The sequence below is a fragment of the Cervus canadensis genome, chromosome 13, assembly GCF_019320065.1.
Source record: "Cervus canadensis isolate Bull #8, Minnesota chromosome 13, ASM1932006v1, whole genome shotgun sequence".
Lineage (NCBI taxonomy): Eukaryota > Metazoa > Chordata > Mammalia > Artiodactyla > Cervidae > Cervus > Cervus canadensis.
The window spans coordinates 29,162,751-29,190,441 of NC_057398.1; the positions used below are offsets into that span (position 1 = coordinate 29,162,751).

Consider the following 27,691-nt stretch of genomic DNA (forward strand, 5'->3'; position numbering starts at 1 on the left):
CTGTGGAGCTTGCAGGGGTGGGTGCTTAACTGGACAAAGCCACATGTCCCTCCTGCTGGAGCCACCTCCACTCAGGGAGCAGAGTGGATCCAGGCACCCAGAACCCAGTGCCTGGGTCTGCACCGGCCTAGGCCCACTCTCGAGGGGCCTCCTCCAGGCCTGAGCCCTTCCAGGGACCCAGCCTCAGGACGGGGAGGCCGCTGGGGGAGCCGTGGAAGGCCCACCTGTGCCCCCTGAAAGTTCTCTGCACACCTCTGTGCACGAGTCCACGTGGGGCTCTGGAGACAGGGCCGCCCACCTGCCTGCCTCCTGCCCAGACCTGCGAGTGTGCCTGCCGGTGTGGACGGGGGCGAGTTGGGACTTCGTACCTGAAATCCAGCGGGAGGGCAGGAATGTGAGTCTTGAAACTACCTTCCTGCTGTGTCTGTCGTTTCTGGGAGCAGACATGGCAGCTCACGGCTACCCCCAGTGTCTTCTCTGCCCTTCTAGATGCTGGCAAGACAGCATGTGACCACGACCCTCGGCCTGGCCCATGCCAGCACCTCTGACCCTCACAGAGCAGCCCTGCCTGCCCGCCCTCCCTTCGGCCCCAGACCCAGCATCTGCTTTCTGACTGAGGCTGGTGGGGGTGGGGCTGGGTTACTTTGGCCCCGGGCCCTGTGGGGTGATGGGAGGAGCAGACCCTCTGCAGGTCCAGGGCTGGCCCTCCAGGCTCCTCCGTGGAAGGAAAAGCTCCTTCTGACTGTGGCAAGGACATTGGGAATGTGGGCTCTCCAAGCCTTGCCTGTCCATTCTGCAAGGCCCTGCTGAGATGTCGCGGGCCTTTTGGCAAATGTCTGAGTCCGCAGGAGTGGGGTGGGCCTCCAGTCCTGAGTGCCCCCACTGTCGGTCTGGGCTGAGGGCAGCCCTCAGGCTGAGTGTTGAAGGGACAGTTGGGTAAAGTGTGGCCCAGATAGAGACACAGCCTCGTGACCAACTACAGGACACCTCGGCCAGGGGGAGGGACCATGGCCCCCCAATCCTGCAGTCAGACTAGGCCCAAGGTGTGGAGCCTGAGACCTGCAGACCACGCACTGGGGGTGGGGGAGGCAGCAACCCTGGAGCGGGGGGCAGTGTGACAGCTGGTGTGTATCAGACCAGGCCACAGGGCCTCCCTATGCTCCTGCCATCCTGATGGCCCAGCATGGTCACCAGAAGGGCTTCAGGGGCAAAGCCAATGAAGCCTGCCTCCTGGGCCGCCAGGGTTGCAGCAGCTCCCACAGGCACTGGCGTGGCAGGGAGCCCAGGCCTAGGGCCCCGGGGAAGGGCCTGGCTGGTGGGCAGCAGGTATGGGGAGGCAGCAGGGCCCACAGCTCTGGGGCTCAGCCGGGCGGGAGGCGGGGAGTGGCTGGGGCGGCCCCATGGCAGCGGCTGGAGGCCTGGGCGGCAGGAAAGGGACAGGTGACGTCATTGCCGCCTGGAATCTGCTGTTTGGAGGCGTCGCCATGGAGACCGGAAGGCTCAGGGTGGGTAAAAATAGCAAACCCAAGAGGGTGTAAGTTCCAAGAACGCGAGTCTGAAAAGAAAGGAAAACACGGTCTCCTTCCCTGTTTCTTGAGGAGGACAGAGACCCAGGGCTGCAAGCTGCAGGAGGGGCCTTGAGGCTTCCGGCTCGGCCCCACTGCAGCCCATAGTCCTGGGGTCCCAGCCGCCTGCCCTCCCAGAGCTTTGTCCCTAAGCAGGGCGTGGCGCAGCCAGGCTCCGGCGGGAATGTCTGGAGTCCGCTTTCTCCAGGCAGCGGAGGCATCGCTGCGGCCACTTTCCTCTCCTCTCCTCCCGTGGCAGAGGAAGCTCGAGGCAGGAGCTCGGGACGCCCAGCGGCCTCGATAAGCAGTCCGCATGGAGCCCCAAGGCTCAGTTGCCCAGGCCTGGGGGAGTGGGGGAGGGGTGTCCCAGGGGAGAAGCAGCAGTGGGTCCCTCCGGCCCCATGGCCACCCCTCTCCGAGTTTCCCTGAGGGGACTTGTCTTGCTTCTCTCCAGGCCAGGAGCCAGCATGACTCCGAAACACCCAGCACATGCTGTCTGGACACCCCTTCAGCTGCAGCCTCTGGGGGCCTGCTGTGTCCTCATGGTCCCAGGACACAGAAATGAGGCAGGAGGTCTGAGGTCCCTGGGCTCTTCTCCCCTGAATCCTGAGAGGACCCTGCAGCCTCAAGGGGCTCCTGGACTGCTGCCCACCTCCAGGAAACAGAGCTGCCCTGCTGGAAGCTCTGGTGGCACTTTGTGGGGAGGGGTCCTCTGTCCTGACCAAAGGGGACTCTGATTGCTACTCCTTCCAAGAACACAAGTCCTGGCTGAAATGTTGGGCTCAGGGCCCACGGATGAACCAGGTGCTCTCAGAGGGGCCAAGAGCACCAGGTAGGGGTGCTGAAAGCACAGCAGGGGGCCACTCCCAGGCCCAGAGGGAAGGCAATCCACCCCATTCGCTGTGCCCTGGGGAAATCCCTTCCTTCTCCCCCTCCCGCCTAGACTGGCAGTGGGGCTGCATCTCTGCCCACAGCCCCTCAACGAATCTGGAAGAACCTGTAGTCTCTTCTCTTACACCTTTGTTCTGCAGGGTTTGGGGAGCCCTCTCCCAACATGGGAGGGGCCCTGGGAGTGCAGGGATCTTGCCTCTGGTGCCCAGATGCCCTTGGCTGGTGGCGGTCGATGGCTGCAGAAGCGAGGGGGGAATGGAGCCCCGTGCAGGGGGAGCTCGTTCCCCCAAGAAATAGCTCAGATGCCTTATGTAAGGGTGAGCTCACTGCAGAGTCTGCCAGGAATGACGGCAGGAGGGCGGGGGGGATGCTTGGGCCGGAGTGTGGCTCCGATTTACGAGGAGAGAGGGGCCCAGGGCCTGGCGGCAGGAGGGGGCTGCTGGCCGGCCTGGGGTGCAGAGCCAGGGCACAGGTCCTCCTGGGGCTGGAGGGGCCAGGGAGGGACCAGGCCCACGTGCTGTGGATGGGCCTGGGGTTCTCAGACTGAGATCCACCCTGCTCCCCCATCCACCGGGCACCAGTAGGAGTGTGGTCAGAGCAGGGGCCCCTAAGTGACCAAGATTCTCTGGGAGCAGCCTGGGGGGCCTTGGATGGGGGTGGGCACCAGCTGCCCTCTGTCTTCAGCCCCTTCCGCAGATGCTCAGCCAGGGGGATGTGGTCTCCCTGTTCTTTCTTCCCTGCTGGAGGCCTGGTCCGCCACCCCTTGGTGTCCCCTCCCCTCTGGGGTGTGCAGCATCCCTCACCCACTGCGGGACAGGTCCAAACCTCAGAGCCAGCCCAGCAGCCCTGTCTCCTGGAGAGGCAACCTCAGGCCCAGAGGGGAGGGGCTCAGAGCAGCCGCAGTGGGTATGCCCACGGCCCCGGAGCAATCCACCCCCCCACCCCCAGTAGGAACCAGCTCCCAAAGCAGCCAGCTTGTGGACCTCTGACCCCCTTGGTTGCCTGGACTGGAGGAAGGTCCCTTGTCCCATGAAATTTCCATCAGATGTCCACTAATAGGTACCCAGAGTGCTTGCTCCTCACTGGAAAGGGCAGGTCACAAGCTAGAAGACATGACCCCAGGGCTTGGGGGGCGGTACACAGAGGACCTAGGAGAGGGCTGGGAGCTCAGGGTAGGCAGACCCTGCTCCTAGGAAGTGTGGCTAGGAAGGACGGTGAGAAGGAGGCAGCTGGAGGGGCCATGGGCCCAGGAGACGGGAGGTAGGACCTATTCTAGTGCTGGGGGATGTGGGGGTGAAGGTGGGAGAGGCTGGGGGTCCCTCTGGATCTCAGGCTTTACCTGGCTGCTGGGAGATCAACTGGGTGTGTCCTAAGGTAGGGGCTCCTTGTTGCCCCATGCTCCACGAGGGTCCCTGGGGTCTCTGAGTGGCCCTCAGAGCAGTTTCCTGCCTGGACAGCTCATCAGATCCCCCGTCCAACACCTGCTGTGGGCGGCAGGGCCTCACCTGGGTGCCCATGTCCTCCCCACACAGTGCCCTGGGCAGGCTCCAGGCCTCCAGAGCCCCTGTGTGCCCTGCCATGATGCAGGAAGTGACATCATGCCCTCAGAGCTGTGAGTGTAGGTGCGTGTATCACAGCAGCCCTGGCAACTGGTCTGGAGAGGCCATCCTGACCACCAGGCTCTACTGTCGATACCAACAGCAGGCAGCTCAGTCCCGGAGTCTTTGGAGTGTCTGGTGGGAAACTTCCTGCAGGCAAGGAGCTGCCTTTCCACCTGTCATGTCCCTGGTGCCCACCTGGCACCACTAAGCAGTGTCTGCTTGGCACGGGAACATTAGGGGTCCTTGAAGGGCTTGGCTCCCTGCTCCTTGCAGTTCAGCACCCTGGCTCCTCATCCCAGGGCCCAGGGCTAAAGGCCATAGGCGGCCACCCTGTGATCGGTGGGGTGTGGCCAGCAAGGGGCACGTTCCGCTTGGAGCAGCACAGGACGCTTCAGGGGACAGGGTCCTGTTGGGCGGGGGTGAGGCCGCAGGGCAGGCGCCCACAGAGCACCCTGCAGGGTGAGGCCAAATGCCCAGAGGCTGGGGCCAGGGCTGCTACAGTGAGGGGAGTGGATAGGGCTTCAGGGCCATGGGGTGGGCATTTGGGTGGCTGAGTCTGGCATGGGAAAGGGGCCCACTCGTCCCTCCCCACTCCAGGAAGACGGTGACAGCTCCTGGGTGGGAGCAGCGTTTGGGGCTGTTGCCTGCAGTGGGGGTGGGCAGGACCTGGGGCTCCAGGGGAGTCAGCCCCACCCTCTGCCAGCCTCTGCGGTGGTGTGCTGGACTCACCCTCACGGCCATTGGCGTTTCCCATGCCCTGTGGCCCAGTGCTCAGCTCAGCTTTCCAAGCACCACTCCAGTTGACCCCCATGAAGCAGGTCTGGGCTGAGTACTGGGTGCCAGACCCACGTGGGACCCAGCCTAGGCCTTGGCCCCCAACTACCCAGGTAAGGCACGCATACCCTTGGCCCCTGGGTGAGTAGTTCTTACACAGGCCAGGAGGCTGACCCTACGGAAGGTTCCATGGGGGGAGGGGAGAATCCTTCCCAGACAGAATGATCCAAAAGAAATGAGAGGAAAGGTCAACAAGACTGAAGCAGCTTCTTTGGAAAACTGGAAAATGCAGGTGAGCACGAAGAAGAAATTTAAAATATCTGTGGTTCCCCAACTTGGGAAAAACTACTTTCTTGTTTCTGACACAGAAACTGAGGACCATAAATGTCTGAGCACTACATCAGCTGCACCCATGATTGAAAGTGTTCCATTGACTTTCAGTTGAAAACTTGTGATTTCCATTTTGATTCCTTCTTTAATTGATGACTTATTCAAAGTGTATTCTTTAATGTCCCAAACTGCGTCATTTTGAGGGGGGAATGTGAGGATGAGATGGTTGGATGGCATCACTGACTCAATGGACATGGATTTGAGCAAACTAAAAGAGATGGTGAAGGACAGGGAAGCCTGTTGTGCTGCAGCATGGGGTTGCAAACAGTCAAACACGACTGAGCATCTGAACAGCAACAATAACAACATGCAACTACGTCTTTTTGTTGTTACTTATTTTTAGTTTAGAGTTCCGCTCTGTTTGCTTGAATTCTTATCAAAGAAAGATGCACAGATGAAAGGAACAAAAAGAACCCAAGAGGTTAGGACGCTCTGGACATGTCTGTAGTGGTCACTGAGCCACCTCCCCCTGACCCTGGGTCCAGTGGCCTGGCCTCAGCCTCTCTCAATTCTTTCAGCTGTTCCTTCTCTGATTTTTCTCCATTTTTCTGAATTATGTGCTCCTGCTGCTCCTTTCTTCAAGTTTTGGACTCTGTGACACATCACTGGAGCAGCTCTGATCCAACACCACCTGCCCCTGCCTAACTTTCTCTTCCTTTCTCCCCCCAAATGCGCTAAGTTGTTGTTTACACTATTATAACTCTGTCAATACATCCACTGCTTAAGCCAAGTGGTGAACTCTACTTAGATTTTCCCTTTGTTTTTCCTGGAGTTAATATTTGCCTTGCTTTCTTTTTCAACTGCTGAGCTTGTGCCTAGAGCTAATACTTTCCACCTCACCCAGCAGGCCCTCCATACAGTTGCTTGCTTGCTGAGTCACTTCAGTCATGTCCAGCTCTTTGTGCGACCCCATGGACTGTAGCCCACCAGGCTCCTCTGTCCGTGGGATTCTCCAGGTAAGAATACTGAAGTGGGCTGCCATGCCCTTCTCTAAGGCATCCTCCTGACCTGTGTCTCTTACATGTCCTGCATTAGCAGGTAGGTTCTTTACCACTAGTGCCACCTGGAAAGCCCTCCATACAGTTTGGAACTAGTCAAATGCATTCTATAGTCCATCACATCCTGGCACCCTCTGCTCTCTTGTCCTGCTCTGGGCTGGTTGCTTTCTGGGCTCCTCCTCTGGGCTGCTGGGAAGAATCTCTACATCCCGTTCAGGAACCAGACAGCCCCTTCTGAGCCTGTGTGGTCATGCTGGAAGCCTGGTTCCAGCTCCCATTTGAGAAATGGCCTGTGGCCTCAGCTGCATCCCATGGTGGCCTTAAGTCCCTGTCCTCGGGGGCATGAGGCCAGCTCCAAGCCCCAGGTAGGCTGCTCGGTCTCCACCCTGCTCCACCATGGGTCTTGCCTTCTGTCCTTGTCTCCAGGCCTGCAGAGTGCCTGCCTTCTGTCTTTTCACAGAACATTTAAAGAGCAGACCTATGTTCTCCAGTACACGTTCATGTTGGGCCAGGAAGGGGTCCAGCTCATCTGCCATCTCAGCTGGAGTTGCAGCAGACACTAGTGGAGTCTCACCTGCCTTGCCTGACTGGAGGGCTTTCAGTGGCCCTAGGCTGGTGTCCACTCCATTGGGCAGCTCAGGCTCATAGGACCCAACAGAGAACCCATGCCTCCTCCCTGTGACATTCTTAGAAATAAACTGGGTGTCTTCTAACAATCTCAGGTTAACAGAGAAGTTAGTTGCAAGAATTGTACAGGAACACACCCTCCCCAAACCCCATGTGCCATGTGACAGTGAACTGCTGGCATGGGACTCCATCACACCCTGCAGTGCCATGTCCTGGGCAGGGCTGCTGCCCTATGCTCCTCAGACACATTCTAGGCTTCTCTAATAACATTGTTGGCAGTCACTGTGTCCAGCCAGGGTCCACACATTGCCCTGAGCCTTTATATCTTTCTTCTTCATCGGTCTGGAATATTCTTTGGCCTTTCTCTGTCAGGACCCTGATGGCTTTGAAGGTTCCAGGCCCGCCTTTCTGTACAAAGTCCTTCTGTGTGGGTGCTGGAGGTTCAGCATGGTCAGATGCAGGCTATGCCTCTTTGGCAGGATAGAGGGGAGTGACTCCCCACCACCCCACCACCCCACAGTCAGGTGGTGCAGGGTCACAATTAATCTGATGATCGCTGGTGTCCACTTGGATGACTGGGTTTGGGCAGTGCCTGCCAGTATCCCCCCTGGGAACTTACTCATCTTCCCTTTGCAGATGATGGGAACCTTGTGGGGAAGAACTGTAAAACAAGGCAAATAGACCATTTCTCACCAAACTTTCAAGTTACAAATATTATTATTTTAATACATATTTAAATACATTGGTTATGCACAGCCCTCTGGTTTTCTATTTTGTTTTGTGGTTATGATCCCCTACCATTGTGAGCATCTCTGACTTGCCAGTGGGGGCCCGTCCTCTTAAAGTGGCAACACAGTCTCTCTTGACCAGTCCCTGTTATCCTTTGGATTTTCCTACTTCCTGACACGGTAAGATGTTTCGGACTCTGTCTTCCCTCTCTCTGCCCAAGCCCTATGACCAACTGTTTCTCCAAAGGACCCTGCTTCCTTTTAATGGAGGATGGCACTTAGAAGCCAAGACACAGCTTCTCAGGGTGCTTGATGCTGTTGGGGGTGTTTCTCCTCTCAGGGCCTCTCCCTGGGGAGAGCTCGGGGTTATACGGATGTCTGTACAAACATGCATCCACTTTTACAGTTTCATGGGTCCACATGGATAAGTCCAATCCAATGCCATGCACTTATTTATTCCTTTCCATTTTTAAATTCCCATCTGACTTGTCACCAATAATTCGTTTCCTTATTGGCTCAATCCCATAAGTAATCAAGCTGCCTGCCCAGGAGATGTCTTTTTCCTCCTTGGGCTCTGAGCTCAATCAGGACTGCCCCATGGAATGGCTCTGGGCCCCACAATCCAGTTCCAGGAGCCTGAAGTGACAGGCTGGTTACACACATGCCTTCCCTCCGCCCACCTTCCTCTCACCTGGAAACATCTCCCAGACACACTGTTTGGACCCAAATCTTTGTCTCAGGATCTGCTTAAGTGGAACCCAAGCTAAGACAAGGGAGTTAAGTTTTTATTAAACTTGTGTTACTTACGTGATATTTTTTTCAAATTTAAAGTTTTAAAACAGTATCTTAGAGACTTTCCCCAGTGGCGTAGTGGATAAGAATCTGCCTGCCAAAGCAGGGGACATAGGCTCAGTCCCTGGCCCGGGAAGATTCCACATGCCACAGAGCAACAAAGCCTGTGTACCACAACCACTGGGCCACGCCCTAGAGTCTGCGACAAAAGAAGCCACCGCAAGGAGAAGCCAAGCACTGCAATGAATGGTAGCCCCTGCTTGCGGCTAAGCAACGAAGACCCAGCACAGCCAAAAATCAAACAAACAAACCACTAAATAAAATAAAAATAAACAGGATCTTAGCCCTTTCCTGACAATGGCAGTCTGTGCTTGTCTGAGGCCAGGTGTTTTCTTCCCAAGGAACAGGGAGTAGGGAGCAGGTGGGACCAAGGAGGGCAGGGTTGGTCCTCTGGGGAAGCTGTCTGTGGGCGTCTCTGTAAGGACCTGCTGACCTGAGTCTTCCAGTCCATTCCCCCAGCTGGGCCTCTGAGCTGTTCCCTGTGGCAATGGATACCACATCATCGCCAGCATGCTCATCTCCTGGGTCCTGGGGCACTGCCAGCTCTGAAGCCAGCACCCAACTGCTAGAGGCCTCTGAGGGGCCTGAATGGCTTTGCTCCCTTACAAGCAGGTTTGTCCATCCCTGGCCTCCCTGGCTGCAGGAGACGGATGCCACCCAGGGCAGGATTTGACCTCCTTCCCCACTGGTCCCAAAGCTTGGCTCGTGCCCATCGGGGTACGCATCCCACAAGTGCGTGCTTATCTCTCGAGCGAACATGTGCATGACCAGCTGCCTACACCCATCAGCGCAGCAAGGGCTGGGGAGTGAGCTGGGTGGCCTGGTGCACTGGGTTCCTCCTCTGCCCCCCAACATGGCTGTGCCTGTGGCCTGGCCCCTCCACCTGCCAGTGGGGTGAGTGGCCTGTGGCAGTGGTCAGTGGGAGGAGTAGGCCACTGGCCAGGATAGCTGCGGTGATAAGTTGATGGGAGGAAGGTCAGCAGGTGGGGCCCCAGCTGGGCTTGTGGAGAAGACAGGACTGGGCTGACTCTCTAGGCACAGCTGTCCTGGTCCATGGTGGTTGGGGTGGGCTCGGCTGCTCTAGAAACTCCAACATCTTTTGAGGAAGGAAACCTCAAAGTCCACTGAAGCAGTGAAGTTTTACAGACCAGTCCAGGCCCTTTCCTGAATCTCAGGGCCCTTCACCCCTCATCTGTCCCCCTCACCTATGCAGTCACTTTGGCTTCAATCTGGGTTCTCAAGCTCCAGAAGTGTTGGCTCCTCCACCTGGTCCCCTCTTAAGACCCCTTCCTGGAGCAATGCAAAGCCAGAGGGCAGAGGGGAGGGGACCCCCGGGAGTCAGGCACTGCCCATCCAGGGGCGCCCAGGCTCTGGGCCCTCCTGAGAATGCTGACTTGGCTGAAGGAGCAGGAGGAATCGAGCATTTGTTTGACTGAAAACCCTTCCTGTCCAACCCTCCAACCACCTTCTTTCAATTACAAGTCACCTGATTGTATGGGAGTCAAAGCCATGTAGAAGGAACACACTCAGGTACAACAGAAAATTTTTGGTCTGGATGTTGTTGTTTACTTGTGAAGCCATGTCTGACTCTTTGTGACCCCATGGACAGCAGCATGCCAGGCTTCCCTGTCTTCCTTCACCATCTCCCAGAGTGCTCAAACTCATGTCCATTGAGTCGGCGCTGACATCCAACTGTCTCATCCTCTGATGCACCCTTCTCCTCCTGCTGTCAATCTTTCCCAGCATCAGGGTCTTCTCCAGTGAGTCAGTTCTTCGCATCAGGTGGCTGAAGTATTGGATCTTCAGCTTCAGCTTCAGTCCTTCTAATGAGTATTCAGGGTTGATTTCCTTTAGGATTGACTGGTTTGATTTCCTTGAAGTCCAAGAGACACACAAGAATCTTCTCCAGCACCATGGAGTCTGCGAAAGCAAAAACGTCTCTTGTTTTGTGTGGACCCCTTTCCTAGTTTTCCTGTGTTGGCAGCCATAGGAAAACCTGGTGTTGGCAGCACTGCAGTGAAGAGTGGACGTGTAGGTGGGAGAGGGTTCACGTCCATGGTAGGGAGCTGTCAGTTCTTCAGACGTGGAGCAATGCACCCTGAACCACAAGGTCCCCCCGTGAGATTCTGTGGCCATACAGGTATGGGGTCTCTGCCCATTCTTGCTGCCTCTCTGGACACCTGTCCATGCCTGTAGAGACACCCAGTCAGCTCCCCCGGGGCAGGAGTGCTGGTTTGGGGTCAGTTTCAGCCTCCACTGGGGAGTCAGGAGCAGTGAGGGCCAAGCTGAAGGTCACACAGGCTGAAGTGGGTGGGCCCCCCATGTGTCCTCCAATACCTGGGCCAGCTTGGCTGCCCTGGTCCTGTGGAAGAAAAGACACCACTGCCTAGCTGGGCTGGACTGTCCCTCTGCCCTTGAGTTGAGCACAACCAGAACTGTCTTCTAGATATCTCAAGTCCGCAGTCCCCAGGACTCTGCTAGACACTGTTTCCTCGGGGGGGCCACCGGGTCAGCATGTCCAACCTCAGGCCCTTGTCTTGTCCCACCCAGCGCTTTCTGGTCTGTCCATCCCTCTTGATAGAGCCAGGGTTCAGAAGGATGGACAGAGTGGTCTCACACTGGCCCTGCCCTGGGTGCCCTGCAGATGTATAAATGGCTCTTTGGGCCTGGGGGCTGTAGGGTAAGGGTCGGGCCAGCGTGCTGGGGGCACAAGCAGGAGACAGGGTCCTGAGGAGCCTGGGCCTCGCGGTAACCTGGACGCAAGCCCTGCCCTGGAAGTGGCGGTGGGCGCACCAAGTGTCTGTGTTGGGGACCATGGTGCAGGGTCATTGGGGTGGTCGGCCCTGCGGCCAGTCATCCTTTGGGGGTTGCTGTGTCGCGCCTGCATTGCTCGGGGGGACCCCCAGAACAGTCTGCACGGTGTCTGTCTCCTGTGTGGGGTCTCTGGGGTGTTGCCATCCTGTAGTAATCCACATCCTCTGGCTCGGTGTCCCAGTCCTGCGTGGGACTTGGGTCATATTGCCTGGCGTCCCCGTCACGTGCGTGGGGAACCCGGGGGCTGGGCTGGGAGGCGTGCGGTAGAGGGTGCGCAGGCCCCATCCGCCCGCCCCTCAGCTGGTTTGCGGTTGTGGTGGGGGGCCCTGTGTGGGTTTCTGGGCTCTGGCGGCGACACGGCGGCGGGACGGGCGCCTTCGCAGCCGCGCAGGAAGCGGCCTCCACCGGATGGGGGGCCCGGGGCGCAGCCACCGCCCCCGCCGAGCGACCTTCCGGCGGGCTGGCCCGAACGGAGCCGAACGAGGCTGAGTCCCGGACGGGCGGGGCCGAGCGTAGCCGAGCGAAGCCGAGTCGCGGCCGGGCAGGCCCGAGATCAGCCGAGCGGATCCGAGTCCCCGGCCGGAGGGCGGGCCCGAACGCGGCCGAGTGAGGCGGAGTGCCGAGAGCGGGCGGGGGGAGCGCGCGTTCCTGGAAGAGCCGGGCCGTGGGGGGGGGGCGGGCGCATTCCTGGCTGGCGCTCGGCTGAGGCCGACGCGCGGCCCCAGACGACGCTCGGGGCGGGGCGGCGGCGCGGGGCGGGGCGGGACGCGGGGCGGGGCGGCGGCGTGAGCTCAGCGCCCGGCGCTCAGTCCGAGCTGGAGCGAGCCGCCGGGAGGATGTGCGCCGAGCCCCGCGCCGCCGCCGCCGCCGCGGTCTGAGGCCGCCCCACAGGCGCTCCGCCGCCCCGGAAGCCGCGCGCGCGGGCGGGCGGGCGGGTGGGCAGGCCGCGGAGCCGGGCGCGGGCGGCGGGGTGGGCGCGGGCCGGGCCGGGAGGCCGGCGGTGGGCGCAACGCGGCCGGCCAGCGCCGCCGGGACGAGCCGGGCGGGCGCCGCGCGGTGGGAGGAGCGGGGCGGCGGCGGCGCGCCGCGCGAGGACGGCCCGGCGGGCCCCGCGCCCGCGCCCCCGCTCCTCCCGGGCCCCTCGGCCTCGGCCGCCGCGGCGATTCGCGCCTCGCGGCGCCGGCACCTGCCCGCGCGCCCCCCGCGAGCCCCGGGCCCGCGAGCGTTGGCGTTGGCGTTGGCGGCGCGCGCTGGGGCATGCCCCGCGCCTAGGGCCCGGGGGGCGCGCGGGGGGCGCGCGGGGGGCCCGGGCGGCGGCGGGCGCGGCGCGGGGCGCGTGGATGTGGCGCCGGGCCCGGGCGGCGGCGGCGGGCTCCAGCGGCGGGACCCCTTCGCCCCGCCCGCCTTCCCCTTCGCGCCCCCGGGCGAGGCCGAGGCCGCGGCCGTGATCGGCCGGGAGCCGGCGGCGGGGGGCGGCCGGGGCCGGGGCCGGGGGCGCCGCCGGGGCGCGCGGGGCGGCGGCGGGGGCCGCGGGGGCCCGGGCACGCGGGAGCGGGAGCGGCCTGGGGAGCCGGAGCGCACCATGGAGGCGGCGGCCGGCGGCCGCGGCGGCTTCCAACCGCACCCGGGGCTGCAGAAGACGCTGGAGCAGTTCCACCTCAGCTCCATGAGCTCGCTGGGCGGCCCGGCTGCCTTCTCGGCGCGCTGGGCGCAGGAGGCCTACAAGAAGGAGAGCGCCAAGGAGGCGGGCGCGGCCGCGGCGCCGGCGCCGGTGCCCGCGGCCGCCGAACCCCCGCCGGTGCTGCACCTGCCCGCCATCCAGCCGCCGCCGCCCGTGCTACCCGGGCCCTTCTTCATGCCGTCCGACCGCTCCACGGAGCGCTGCGAGACCGTGCTGGAGGGCGAGACCATCTCGTGTTTCGTGGTGGGCGGCGAGAAGCGGCTGTGTCTGCCGCAGATCCTCAACTCCGTGCTGCGCGACTTCTCTCTGCAGCAGATCAACTCGGTGTGCGACGAGCTTCACATCTACTGCTCGCGCTGCACGGCCGACCAGCTGGAGATCCTCAAAGTCATGGGCATCCTGCCCTTCTCGGCGCCCTCGTGCGGGCTCATCACCAAGACGGACGCCGAGCGCCTGTGCAACGCGCTGCTGTACGGCGGCGCCTACCCGCCGCCCTGCAAGAAGGAGCTGGCGGCCAGCCTGGCGCTGGGCCTGGAGCTGAGCGAGCGCAGTGTGCGTGTGTACCACGAGTGCTTCGGCAAGTGCAAGGGGTTGCTGGTGCCCGAGCTCTACAGCAGCCCGAGCGCCGCCTGCATCCAGTGCCTCGACTGCCGCCTCATGTACCCGCCGCACAAGTTCGTGGTGCATTCGCACAAGGCCCTGGAAAACCGGACCTGCCACTGGGGCTTCGACTCGGCCAATTGGCGGGCCTACATCCTGCTCAGCCAGGACTACACGGGCAAGGAGGAGCAGGCGCGGCTCGGCCGCTGTCTGGACGACGTCAAGGAGAAGTTCGACTATGGCAACAAGTACAAGCGGCGGGTGCCCCGGGTGAGTGTCCCTTGGCAGCTGTGCCTGGGGAGTGGGAGCGGGGCCTGGAGAGGGCGGGGTGCCCTCCTGGTTTGGGGGCTCAGCCTCCCCCATACGTTTCAGGGCTAGGTTTTGTTTTGTGGAAACTTGGTGGTGATGTTGGCGTCCCTGTACGCTGATCCGTATTGGGAGGAAGGTCCTTTGGTCTGACTCCTAGGATTAGCTCCTTGCCTGGTTGGGAGCCTGGGGGGCGGGCCTGGGGGGTGAAGCCCTCCTGAGGCCCACAGCTGTTGCCCAGCTGGGTCAGGAGGGGCAGGCCTCTTCTGCCCTTAGTCCCAGGAAGTTTGATCCTGCCCAGTTCCAGTCTGGAGCCTCCAGCCCAGGCCTTCCTGGGGACCAGGGGATGTCGACGCTGAGTGGGGGGCAGGGAACCGCCCTGGCCTTCCCACTCCCGGGCTGGCACACAGAGGGGCGCCTGCCCGTGTCCCCAGCAGGCGGAACTTGGCTGGGCAGGGTCTGTTTGTGCCTTGAAGTCTTGGGAGACAGACTCCAAAGCGAAGCCAGGTGTCTGGGCTGTGGTGGCCGGGGGCCGAGACTCGGCGACTCCAGCTCTGTGTGTGTGCCTGGCCTGCCAGAGAGTGAGTCTCAGAGTCCCCCGGGTGGGGGCGAGGGCCACTTGGCACCAGGCTCGGGGACTGGTCAGCGGGCGCCTGAGGATCTGAGTATTAGGGGAGCCATTGGCCTGTGGTTTGTTTTGGATGTGCACGTTTTCTCCTGTCCTTTCCTCTGAGACGCAAAGGGCGAGGTGGGGAGGGCCGCCTGTGTGGGGTCTGTTTGTTCACCAGACAGTGGATCCATGTGATCCAGCCTGCTAGCTCCTGGCCACTCACTGGGGTCCACACCAGCTTTGCATGGCACCTCCCCCCTCCCCAAGTATTTGTAACTTTTCTTTTGAGTATCCAGGCTTATTAAATTGCACACACAGAATGCTGCATTGGCTCTGCTATTCTTGGGAGGCCTAATTAATTCAGCTATTGCATCAAACTTTTTTTTCCGAATCTGTGAATAGATGTTCCCGCCCGGTTTTCTCTGGGCGCCCCTCCAGCGGAGTGTCAGAGTCTCTGGGAGCGGAGGAGGGGAGGGGAAGCCAGGCCTGTCGCCTGCGCTCGGGAGGCCCTTGTGCGCTCGTGGATGTGCTGGTTTTCCTGCCCTCGGCTCGGCTGGCGCCCAGGTGGCAGCTGTCTGCAGACCAGGGCTGGGATTGGGCGGGAGGGACGGTCTGAGTGGGCATTGTGGGTGGGGGAGGGTGCCGGTGGCAGGTCCCAGCAGGCTGATCGGGCCCCTCGTTTCAGACTGGGAGCTGGTTTCAGACTGGGAGCTGGCCGTGTGTGGCATGAGGGGTGTTCCCAGTGAACTGGAGGCCTCTCTGTTTGGGGTGCCTGCCCCCTCGACAGCCATTGTGGCCCGAGGGCACCCCGTGTGCAGGATTGTGGTGGGTTCTGGCCGCCTGGATAAGCCTGTGGTTGAAAGGCTGTGGCAGGTCACTTAGTGCAGGGTGGACAGGAGACGGTCTTGTCTGCAGGGTGTGTCTGTGTTTGTGTCCGAATCTGGGTCATGTGTGTTTGTGGTTGTCTTCCTGGGGTCGGCTGTGGCAGCTGCAGGCCCAGGCCTTGGCTCCCTTGCAGAAGGCCTTGCTGTTCTGGACATGAGTGTCCGTAGGCTCAGGGAAGGCCTGGCCTCAGCTTGTGGGCCCAGGCACTGCCAGGCGAGTGGGCAAGACGGCCCCCTGAGCCCCAGCCTCAGAGAGGGGTCCAGAGCGAGCTGTGGTGTCTAGTGATTCCCCAGATGGTCAGTGCCGCCCTTTCCTCTTGTGCCCCGCCAGCGCTGCTCAGAGCTCTCATTGATTCAGAAGGCTCCCCCGGGATGCTGATGGTGATGTGATCATCCTGAGAGTTTGGGGTCTCCAGACTGTGTGTCAGCACCACGTGTCGTCACAGTGGGGTCTGGGCCGGTGGTACCATGTGCCTCCGTCCAGGCCTGGGCTGTGCCACTGTCCGCGCTGGCTCCTGTGCCCTCCTGTCGCCCCCAGCTCAGTTGTCCTGTTCTCTGGCCTCTGCCCATGGCTTTGGCTCTGTGATCGTGCACTTGGGAGTCCTGGGGTGTGTGGTCCTTTTCAGGTCTCCCCAGCACAGCCTGTCTGTGCACCAGGGACACCACCCCAAGAGTGGGAAGGGGATTTCGGCCTCAGGGTGGGGAACTCATGGGGAGTTTTGGAAAAAGCTGCAGGGGAAGACCCCCTCCCCAGGCTGCGGGTCTCTGTTTGCTCCACCCACTCCTGACAGATTATTCATGGGATATGTTTTGATTTCTCCACTTCTTTCTGTAGTTCATTTTAATATTTTTGATCTCCTGAGGCCCAGGACAAAAAGCAGCAGAGACGTGCTGGAACTGCTCTTTGTGGGGGCCTCAGGTTGTGGTGAGATGAAGTGAGCTGATGTTCCTCCTGGGTACTGAGGGCTGCGGGGGCCACCTGGCTCTCTTGCCGCCAGCACTGGGGGGGCCTCAAGGGGGCCTCCTGGGGTCCAGTTGCCTTCACCTGCCCTTTTGTGCCCACAGCCTGAGCACAGCGGGGTGGCGGTCCCTGTGGTCGCCCCAGCATCGGGACAGGGCTCCAGCCTGAGCCTGGAAACCCTTGAAGGTGGTGTGTCTGTGCGTGCTGGCCGGGGGGGGGTGGGGGCGGGTGGTGCTCCTCAGTGATGCCCCTCACACCACAGGGGCCCCCAGGATGTGCCTCTGGTCATCCAGCCGCTGTCAGGGCTGCTTGGCCCTGGTGCCCTGCGCTGGGCGGGTCTGACCGTGGAAGTCCTCGGGGCTGCTCCTGTGTCTTCGCTCTGTCCCTCCCTGGCTGCCTGACTGAGCAAGCATGCACCTCAGTTTCTGCGTGTTGAAACAGGGACAGTATGCATAGCAGTTGTTGGCAGTGTGTTGGGGGCATGTTTGGGTGATGAATGTTGTAGGTGGGCAAGGATGTGTGTTTTTGCTGCTGGACCGTGTAGTAGTGAGTTGGGAGTCTCAGCCTTCCCACGCCCCCTTTCCTTGTCTTCTGCTTGGTTCCCTCATCTGATGGTCCTTGGACTAAGCTGGACCTGTCAGTCATGGAAGGGGCATTGGGATGTGTCCCTCGTTTTGAGGGATGGCTGCTCATGGGTCAGGTGGGCGGTGGGGGTGGCTGCCCGCCCTGGGCTGGAACTGGCCCGGCCCCTGCGTGGTTGAGAAACAGGCCGTTGGGAACTGCTCACTTTCCGAAGGTCCTGCTTCCCGGGGTGGAGACCGGGGATGCTGTTTGTTCATGGGGCCTCGTCCTTCAATGCTGAGTCCCTGCAGGAGTGTTTCCACAGAACTGCCTGCTTGGCAGGGGCTCGTGGACTGAGGGTCCCCATGCTGTGTGAGTGTCCAGAGTGGAGTCTGTGTGAACTCCCAGCAGTGGAGCGGTTTCCCCTGTCACCTGGGACGGCCAGGCCATCGGCGTGGAGGAACGTGGACTCTCATAGTCCCTGCTGGGCAACAGCTGAGGCTTTGGTGAGGGAGATAGGCCATAGGGATTCCGCTAAGGGGGCACGTGTTGTATGGTCAAGCTCAAGTGGCTATGGGAGAGATGGTGTCAAGAATGTCCATTGGGCTGGAAGGGACTTTGGCCAGCCTGCCTTTCCTAGGACCACCTCTTTATCGTGGGGCTAGGCTCACAGATGCCCTCAGTCTGGGCACAGGTGTAGAGGCTTGGCTGTTCTTCGTCCACTGGCTTTGCTCGAGGTTTTTGTGGGCCCCATTGTGATTTCCTGGCTCCTGACGCTTTGCTGAGAAGGTGGGGTGCTGTTGGTGCTCTGCAGCCAGGCTCCTGGATGGGCCCAGCCCCGCGTGCAGGAGAATGGAATCCGCAAGTTGGCCTGGTTCTCAGTGAAGGCCCCAGAGCGAAGGCCCGGGACTCATCAAATGGGATACAGCAGCCTCTGGTCAGCTGAGTGTGAGTGAGGGAGGGTGTGGGGGGCCGGCTGAGTGCCCTCATCTGTGTGTGGTGAGCAGGGCCACGTTGAGGTGGTCCTCCAGGTCGAGACTGTCAGCCCATCAGCCCGTCTTCAGCCATCCTGCTAGTTTCCAGCACTTCTCTTTGTAACTGGGCGGGGCTGTCGGGTTGCCGGGGGCAGCAAGTTCCCTGAGTGGCCCTTGCCTCTGTCCCTGCTGCCTGTCTGGGGACCCTCGACCAATGCAGGGCTTTGAGAGTAGAGCCATTGGCTCCCAACCTTGCTCACAGCCCGTCCGAGTACTGTCTGTCTGAGATGCCAAGCGAGGCCCACGAGGAAGTCTGGGGAGGTGACCGCCGGGCGCCGGGAGGGCCTGGGGGAGGTGGTGCTTCCGGGCCCTGCACCCTGGCCGTCTGGCGGGAGGTGTTGGTGGCTGGCGGCCGGACTCTCTGTGGCCCAGAGACTGTTACACAAGCAGCAATAATGTGTCTCTTTCTAAGGATTGCGAAAGCTGGGGAGGATTTCTCCACTGGAAGAATTATGCAAGTTTCAACTGAAATGTTTTTAAAAAGTTTCTTTGTTTTGAGTCAAAATACAGAGGCTGAATTATTTCCTTAAGATCTGTGAGAGCTGCGGGAGAGGGAGAAGCCTCCACTCTTCCTAGGGCCCTGCTTGCTTGCTTGCTTCCTTCCTTCCCTCCGGCTACCCGTCAGAGGGGATGGGGCGTGTTCGGGGGAGGTTGGGCGCCGAGGTCACGAGTGGGAGCTCCTGGCTACACGTGTCCGTGGGTTAGCAGGGGCTTGTCAGAGCCCCAAGTAGGGATGGGAAGTCATTTCTGGGAGTGTGAAGCTGTCACAGTGGGGTCTGAGGCGGGTTCCTGTTGGTGTCGGGTTAGAGCTGTGACTGGTGTCTGTGTGTCCATGTGAGTGGAGTGGGGCGGGTGGGGACTCAGGCTGTGTGTCCACAGTGTGGCCAGCGTGGCTCGGGCCCTGCAGGGTCCCAGGACGGGCGGAGGAGCCCGCACTGTGACCCACCTCTGTGCGTGCAGGGCCAGCTTCTCTGGTGGCCCGGGAGCAGCCGGGATGCTGTCGGGTTTATGGCGTTTGAGTCTCCTCTGATTTTACGTTTTTCACTTAGAAAGACTCAAAGAACGCTGCGACTTCTTGATTTTGCAGCTACAGATAATAATTCAGGAAGTCTCGGCGTGGCTCTGTGGCCGCACAGCCCGCAGCGGTCGGGCCTGCCCCGCGGTCTGGGCTCTCCGGGGAGACCTTTTTGCGGCCGACCTGGGGGTTGTGTGTTTGTGGTTGTGTTGTTGGCTTCGTGTGGGCCCCCAGTTCCGGGCCCGGAATAAATACTTGTCAAATGACTCACGGAGACATGAAATCACTAATGTCAAGGTTTATTGGCAGCTCGGCGCTCGCTGGCTAGAAATGGAAGGAGCGAGCGCTTTCCCTGGAGTGCACGGAGCCGTCCTGTGGGGCCTCAGGGCTGCTGGGGGTTCAGAGAGGGCTCCACCTGGACAGGCCCCGATGTGGCTTCCGCTTGGAGTTGGTTGGCCACTCTGTAAGGAATGTCTCTTGTTGAAAACAGGCTTCTCAGGGGCTACCATGCTGCTTGTCACAGAAAACGCGGTGACGGGTGGTGAGGGGGCTTTGTGGCTGTGGGGGAGGGAAGCTGGAGCCACTGGGCCTCAGGGTTGACAGGACTGCGGGTGGTTGGAGCGGAGGGGGTCTGAGGGCCCCGGGCACCCGTGAGACCTCACTCAACCCCTGAGCCCCTGTGAGGGGTGTTGCCGAGTGGAGGTGACCATCACGTGATGGGGAGGGTCTGGACCCCTGGGACAGGGCTGGCAGTGAGGAATGGGGCTGGGCTTCGGGACTGCAGGTGGGGGTCACCCACTGGGTGGCCCTGTGTGCCTCCGCTCACCTCCCTCTGCCCCAGGAGCTGTTGGCCACGTCTTCACAGGAGCCAGGCGGTGTGATTGGTGTCTGAGGACCTGGCTGGAACCTGAGCCTTCTCTGCACCCCACTCTCACCTGGTGCATCTCCTGGGCCGCATAGTGTCCCAGGAGGGCTGAGGGTCCAGGTTTGTGTGCAGTACACAACCCCCAATACCAGAGCCCCCCCATGTGTGGCGCTCGCCAGTGACAGCCACGTGGGCCCTGAGCCCCGGGGAGCCTGGCGGCCCTGCTGGCCTGGAGGGTGGTGGGGGCTGTGACTGGGCCTGCGTGTGGCCAGCTTTCTCTGTGCACGTCTGTCACCTTGGCTCTGTCGTGACCCCACGGCACTGGTTTGTGGTTCAGGCCTGGTGGGTGGGTGTGGCATCCACGCGCCGTGCTGTGGTCCTCCGGTCCACGTGAGCTGCCTTCAGAGCCTGACCTGCTTGCTGACTGGGGTCACTGTGGTCCCCATGGTGCTGGTGGTTCTCTTATGGCTGTCATGGTTCCTCCCGCCCGCCCCCGTGGATGCCTCCTGTTTGCCTGATGGTCTCCTCTTGCTGCCCTTCAACTGTTGGAACAAGAGGGGCCCTTGGTCCTGGGCACCCCCTCGCCCTGCGCGGGGCTGGGGCTTCTCTTGCAGGGACCCGTGGGTCTGGCCATGGACAGAGAGCTGCAGAGTCTTCACAGAGAGCCTTGGGGCCTGGCTGGCCTCCCCTGCGCCTCCCAGCCCAGCCGCTGTGGTTGTCTGGGTCTGACTGTTGCCCCCAGTGGGGCAAGTGTCTCAGGTGTTCTCTGAGTCCCTGGAGGAGGTGGGGCAGGGGCCACGGTGCTGCCCTGGGAGGAGGGCAGGTGCGTGTGTCCACGGGTGGTTCTGGAAGCTCCTGCCCAGCCCCCACCTCCAGGTCAAGGCAGGGAGGAGTCTCTGCTGGCCTTGCCTCTCCCTCCACTTGGTGTGGGGACCCTGGGTCTGGCGTGGTCCCTGGGGTGCAGCCTCTGCACGTACAGGGAGGGCAGGCTGGACGTGCAGAGGCTGCTGGCTCCCCCCACCTGCCGCCTCCCACTTCCTGGTGTTAGAACCAAGTTGCCCAAACCATTAAAAAAATTATACTCCCATGTTGAATGATATGCAAATGTAGTCAATTAAGCGAGGGGATTTTAATTAGCAGTTTAAGTTCATGTGTGAAGTGCCTAGCCTTAATTACTTGACAGTTTTGTTGTAAATTTGCTAAGTTTTTTTTTGCAGAACTATCAAAACTGTGATTTTTTTTTTAACATCCTTGTATGTAATAAGTGTCGCCCAGCTTGCCTGACCCTAGTGGGTCTTGTCTGCATTTACAAAGCTCCTTAATCTGTGAAAACAAGGTAGGCCCTGGGCTGACTCCATGCGGGGCTCCGATAGTTAAACTGTGTTCTGAGTGGCCGAGGGGTCCTGGGCTCCTGGGTGGTGGACCTGGGACCCTCCTCCCAGCTGGGGTCTGGCTGCCTGCAGTGGAGCTGGGGCTGGGCAGTGTACCGTGGGACCACAGAGAACTGAGGCTGCAGCCCCTGCCCAGCACCGTGAGCGGCACACGTGCACTGTGTGGCCCGGTCCCAAAGTCCCGCCCTGAGAGCCCTGGTCCCTTGCTGCTGAGGACCTGGAATTCCCAAATTCCCAATCTTGCTCCTTCCCCACCTCCAGGAAGGAGGACCCACTCCTGCTGCCGTGTACCCCCCACCCCCACTCCATTCTTCTGATGATGCAGCCCACCCAGCCTGGTGTCCAGTTTCTACTGAGGGAGAGGAGATGTGTGCTTGTTTGTTGGATTCGGATTCGTGTTGGACTCTTCTCCCCTTTGGGGAGGATCTGCTCTAATTTTCTTATTGCTGTTGTTGAGGTAGTCTCAAGTCATCCAGGGGTCTTCTGTGGTTTTTAGTGCCCCTCCCAGGTTTTATTATCTGAGCTCTGGGTGTTTCACATATGCAGTTAGGATTTTAAGTGTTTTCTCGAACTACTTTGTGATTTCTCTCAGCAGTCAATGTGACAGGGGCCCTGGCCGGGACCCTGCAGAGCAGGCGGCTGTGAGTTGGGGAGGGATGGGGCGCAGGCCTTCTGAGGGGCTCGAGGGAGAGCTGTGGAGCTCCGAGCCACCTGGGCCTCTGCCTTTGCTTGCTTAAGCTTTGAGGGGTGAGCAGAGTGGGCCCAAAGGGTGATCCCAGTCCAGGTTCCTGCCCAACAGTGAGCACCCAACCCCCAAAGGGCCAGCATGTGTGTGGACTTAACAGTGGGTGGTGGTGTGAGGGCAGATTCAGGTGCCCGCGAGTGGGGAAGTGGTTCATGCAGACACGTTCCTGGTTCCACACCTGCTTTCATCTCACTCATTTCCTCTAATGCCTTCTCGCTAAAGCAGACCCCAAGCATCATTTCACACGTGAGTGTTTCAGTATCCGTCTAACAGATACAGGATCGTGGGAAATCATTACCTTGGGGCTGTTAGCGTGTCTGGCAGAGTTGACAACAGTGTCTGAATGCCTGCGGGTCCCCAGCCTGTATTCAGATCGCACATCTCAGACATGGCTCTGCAGGCCTCCCTCATCCACGCCCCTGTGTACACATGTGTCATGTGCACGGCTGTGCCTGTGGGCAGCCACGGAGCACTTTGGTGAGCAGTCTGTGGTGTTGAGGGTCCTGGAATGTCTTTCACATCCAGGGACTGGGCTGTGTTGTTGTTATTATGCTAGAGTCTTCAGAGAGTGTCTTAATGTGGACTCCTCCCAGGAGCCTCAGGGCAGCAGTGCGGAAGGTCAAGTACACTTTCCACCAGCTTCCAGCGCCCCCCGCCCCTGACTCCACCATCCTGAACGTCCCTGTGTGGACCTGTGTCCAGCGCGTGTGTGGCCCTCACCTCCACCTCGTAGCTGGGGCTGGTCCCTGCTCTTGTGTGATGGGTGTTGGGCCTCCCGTGCGGGTGCCTATGGATGGGACTGTGGTGCATCCTTGCTGCAGGCGTGTGCATGTGTGTCTGGGTCAGAGGTCACGCTCAATTGTTTTCTGCAGGGAGGGTGGGACCTGTGTCCCAAGGGGCCTCAGGTCAGTGATCACCGCGGGCACATCTCCTCTAATGCCCAAGACTTGAGCTGAGGCTCTCATAGGAGATTTGGCAGCTCAGAGCGAGCTCCTGACCTTGTTGGTCGCATTTTTGTTTGTTCCATTTGGTTGCTCACACACAGGGTGCCTGTACTTCTCTGGGTATTCCCTTGGGAGACTCTGACCCAGAGAGGCAGGTCATCTTCATGGATTCTTGATTTTGTTGCCAAGATTCTCCCTCTTAACAGCATCAGGTGCCTGCCTATCTTCCTCCATCCTCACAGCCTTGCTCACTGTCATTCAGAATAGCCTTGTTAAAGGGAAATATCTCATTGATCCATTTTTTCTTAAAGGAGTGGGACATTTTATTATTTTTAGTATATTTTTTTCCTCTAATTTTCCGTGTGTGTGTTGTTCTTTATTGTGGTAAAATGACACTTACCATAAAATCCACCCTCCTCCTTTTTTTAAGTGCATAGCTCAGTGGCGTCGGGCACATTATTGTTGTTGGGCGGCCATGCCCACCATCATCTCCAGGACTTTCTCCTCTTCCCAAACTGAAGCTCCGCCCCCACCCTCCTACTTTGTGTCTCTGTGACTCTAACTCCTCCAGGGACCTCAGAGAAGTGGAATCGCATAGGATGTCTCCTCTTAGATCTGGTTTGTTTCACTCTGCGTCGTGTCCTAAGGTCTGTCCACGTTGGAGCCGGTGTCAGTGTCAGGACCGCCTCCCTGTTTAAGGCTGGATCCTGTTCTGTTGCATGGATGGACCACATTCTGTTTGTCCGTCATCTGAGCACGGGCACCTGGGTTGCTTCTGTGTTTCGGTTGCTGTGCACGGGGCAAGTCCCTGCTCTCAGTTCTGCTGGGCACATCCTCAGGTGGAATTGCCGGGTCGCACGGTAGTTCTGTGTCTGCTCCTTGAGGAACCTCTGTCCTGCCTTCCTCGGCAGTGGTGCCCCTGAGTCCCAGATTCCCCATGTCCTCGCCAGCACTGGTTTCTGGTTTTGACAGTATTTGTCCTGATAGGTGGGAGGCTGTCTTGCTGTGCTGTTGATTTGTGTCCCCTGATGATCAGTGATGTTGAGCATCTTGTCATGGGCTTGTTGGTTGTGTGAGTACGCTGGCCTCTGAGGGGTGGCCAGTGAGCTTGACGTGAGACTGTTCTCTCTGGAGCCTATGTCCTGCCCCTGTTTCTTGAGAAAGTTCTTCAGAGAGGAAGCGGCAGTCTTCTCATGCTTTTCCCCACACTGAGACCAGAAGTCGTGCTTTCCCCCTTGCAGAGACCGGAGTCTCTGCCTTTTAATCTTGTCACCACATGGGGGTTGCATGTTGGGCCCAGAGCAGGGGGACACCCACCTGTGTCCTGGATAGCTTGAGGGCAGTTCTGGGCAGGAGAGCCTGTCGGCTGGATGTGGACTTTCCCTCTGGCTCCGGGACAGCCAGGAGCCCACGCCTAGGACCGCCGGCCACTTGGCGTTCTCCCTCCGCCTTGGACATAGTTTCCTGAATGACTGGTGCGTGCGCCCCTCTCATGGGCTTTGGGTCCAGCCCAGCATCCAACCATGATTTCCACTAGTTTGTCTCCGTTGGTTTCAGGAGGCCACAGTGACAGGTGGCCCGGGAGACACAGGTTGTCCAGGCAGATCAGGCTGCTCTGGGCCCTGACTGGTGGCCCTGGCCAGGCTGGGCTGTGCCTGCACTGCCAGAGCAGTTGAGTGGCCTCTGAACCAACCCAGATGTTTGGTTTCCAGACGCCCCCATCTTGGCCTCTTGCAGGAGCAGGAGTGGGCGTGGGGCCGGGAGAAGTGACCCTCTGCTTCTGTGTCCACTTTGTCTTAGCTGTTGAATATTGATGAGCGTCTGGGGTGTGAGGGCGCCCTGCCGCGTAGCTCTTGAAAGGAGGGTCCTCGATTTTTGTTTTGCAAATACTGCCAGGTCTGCCTGCTGGATGGGGGTGACGCCACTGGTTGGATTCAAAAGGAAGGCCTGGTGGTGGGAACCTGGGCAGGGCCCGTGGGGACCTCAGTGAGGGTGGCTCTTTGTGCTCTGGCTGAAGAAAGAAAGAGGAGTTGGAAACCGCTTGGGGTGGGAGGGCCCCCCTCTGCCCCACCTGCTGCCCACAGTGAGCAGAAAGCACTGTCTTTGGATCTAATTTTAACCTCTTTCTTATCCCATTTTCTCTGTGCAGATGTTAGCAAGTATAATTTTTTGGTATCTGGTGAAGTCCAAGTTTCTAGAAGTCTAGAGAGGCAACATTGGGTAGGGGCAGGGATCCTTAAACTTGATTGCTGGGAATTCCCTGGCGGTCTAGTGGATAGGATGTAGCCTTTTCACTGCCAAGGGCATGGGTTTGATCCCTGGTCAGGTGAACCAAGATGCTTCAAGACACGTAGTGTGGCAAAAACAAAAAGAAAAAAGAGAAAACATTGGCTTTATTTTTTTTTTTTTTTTTTGTAAAAAAACCAGATAGAGCCCACTTGATTCCTGGGGCCAGATCCTGGCTCAGCCAACTTCTCACTTGTATTAGAGGCTTCGTCAATTCCCTGGGCCCTGGTGTCCCCGTCTGTAAAGTGGGTGGGGGAGTGGGGTGCTTCCTCTCATTGGTCATTACGAAGGCCTAGCACTGTGCCCGGCCCTGTCTCTCCCTTCCTAAGCCGGGGCATTTGACAGGAGGCAGCAGGCCGGACAGGCCATCCCAGGAGCCCGGCTGGGCCCACGTGTGGGCATCTGCAGGCTGGCACAGTGGCCTCCTTGCAGCCAAGCAGGCCAGCGGATGGGCGCCAGCAGGTGCTCTGAGCGGAGCCGGGCAGCCAGGCTCCCTGTGCCAGCAGCAGCTCCGGGTAGCCTGGGCCTGTGTGGTGCGTGGTCAGTGTGCCCACGCTGGCTGCCCTGATGGACTCGTAGAGTCTCGGCCGACTTCCATGCTGGGCCCCAGATGAGGCGGGTGCTGGTGCGTTTGGCCCGTGTTGGGGTCCTGTTGAAATGCTGGGAGCTGCCCGTCCTGGGTCCCCTGGGCTCTGTATGCAGCCAGGCGTGTGAGTGCGGACCCAGGTGTCCACTGCAGCATGGTGCTTGCTGACAGGCTGAGGGAGTCCCTTCTCTGTCAGGTGCAGCCTCCAGATGGCCCCCTGGACGGAGGGAGGACCTGCATCCTGTCAGAGCAGGGCAGGTGGTTCGGGTTTTCAGATGGGAAGATGGGAAGACTGGGGGTAACTCTTCACGTGGGGACTTGGGTAAACAGCCAACAGCGGTCAGCGCTTCATCCACAGCCTTGGTCTCAGTGGAGCAGCACTGATTCCAGAGCCGTTCTTACCCAGAAAGATGAGGTTTTCTGGAAAGCAGAAACAAGGCAGTGTGTTGAGAACCCTCTTAGGAGGCTCACTCGTTCCCTTCCTGCTCTTGGGGCAGAGCCTCAGGAGGGAGGAGCCCAGGGGCAGCGCCCAGGGTCCAGGGTCTTGGCTGGGGGTTGGCGAGGGGAGGGTCCCATCCACCTGCTCCTTGTCGCTACAGGTCCTCGCATGCTGGATTATGCATCACCCTTGCAGAGAGTTGAACAGAATTGGAGATCTGTTTTTCAAACTAGGGTTTGTTACTGTTCAGGAAAACTTGGAATTTTGAGAGGTTTTTTCATGCTATTGTTCCATTTCTGATGCTTTTGGGTCCGATTTAGAAAAACCACTCAGCGTGGGTTACATGTTGCAAGATGTCATTGCCCTGCCCAAGCTGGGCGTCCCCAGAGTGCCGCTGTCCCTTCTTGGCACATGTTCTTGTGTCCTCATGCCAGGGGGTGTCCACGCCCCTGCGGACAGCTCCCATGCCCCTGCAGACAGAGGAGCAGACAGTCACCCGTTGGTGAATCTGCCGCCTCTCCTTGGTTCAGGGCTTTTTATTTTTTAATTTGTTGTGTACTTGGCTGCGCCGAGTCTTTGTTGTGGCACTCAAGATCTTTTAGCTGTGGTGTGTGGGATCTATCCCTGATGAGGGATCGAACCCGGGTCCCCTGCACTGGGAGCACAGAATCTTACCCACTGGATCACCAGGGAAGTCCCTGGGGCTTTTTTATTATAAGAAATTTTCAAACCTGCAGTGAAGCTTTGAGGCAGGTTCCCGAGGGTTCACTGCCATCGTCCTGCTGCATTGGAGGGAGAGTGTCCGACGCTGTGGTCCTTGGTATGTGACCGTGGGGGCCCGGCTGCAGCACCGTCATGCTTCTCGCCCACTTAGCCCTCCCGTCCAGTTTGCTTCTGCCCAGGACCCACTAGGATGGGCCTTGCGATCCGGTGTCTCTGTCTGAGCCTGTCTGCTGGGATCCCCCCACCTGTGGTCCTGAGGGCGAGGGGCTGTCCTGTGGGCACGTGCCTCGTGTGTCTCCTGGCTGGTGTCGGTGGCAGGCTGGGAGCGAGCCCACCTCCCCTTGGAGACGGCAGCTTCGCTCACACTCGTGGGTGAGTCTGCTTCTTCCCTCTGTGGTTAATAAATAATCTGTGGGCAGACTTTAGACCCTGGCAGTGTCTGGTCCTCGTGAACTTTCTCCTGGTGGGTTGGCTGTCCCTCCAGGATGCTGCCCGACCGGCAATAGGTGGCTGGCCTGCTGCTCCTCTCCCGCCTCCCCTCCCCCCACCCCTCCTCTCCCCTCCCCCTTCCTCCTCCCCTCCCTCCTCCTCTGGCTGGTTGGTATCACCAGATTAGCCCCAGACAGTGCTGCGGTCATTCCTGCCATTATTTGATGCCTCAGTCATCCTCTTTGGGCCACCTGCTAGGGACTCAGTGTCTCCCAGTGGCTTTTCTCTGACCCCCGACACCTGCCCGACGCCCCCACACCTCCCTGCAGCATGTGGCCCATCCCCTCCTGACTGTAAGGCAGCTGGTCACTGGGGGTTTAGACACAGATGC

The 27,691-nt window shown here is 59.7% G+C and overlaps 1 protein-coding gene across 1 annotated transcript in view; it reads left to right on the plus strand.

Annotated features, from left to right (window-relative positions):
- The first annotated feature begins 9,183 nt into the window (after positions 1 to 9,183).
- Positions 9,184 to 27,691, plus strand: part of SKI (SKI proto-oncogene) — a 56,652-nt gene continuing 38,144 nt past the window's right edge. The window contains exons 1-3 of the mRNA XM_043484646.1: positions 9,184 to 9,320; positions 11,541 to 11,846; positions 12,132 to 13,791. Coding sequence (XP_043340581.1) covers positions 9,184 to 9,320; positions 11,541 to 11,846; positions 12,132 to 13,791 — 2,103 coding nt within the window. The remainder of the gene's footprint in view (positions 9,321 to 11,540; positions 11,847 to 12,131; positions 13,792 to 27,691) is intronic.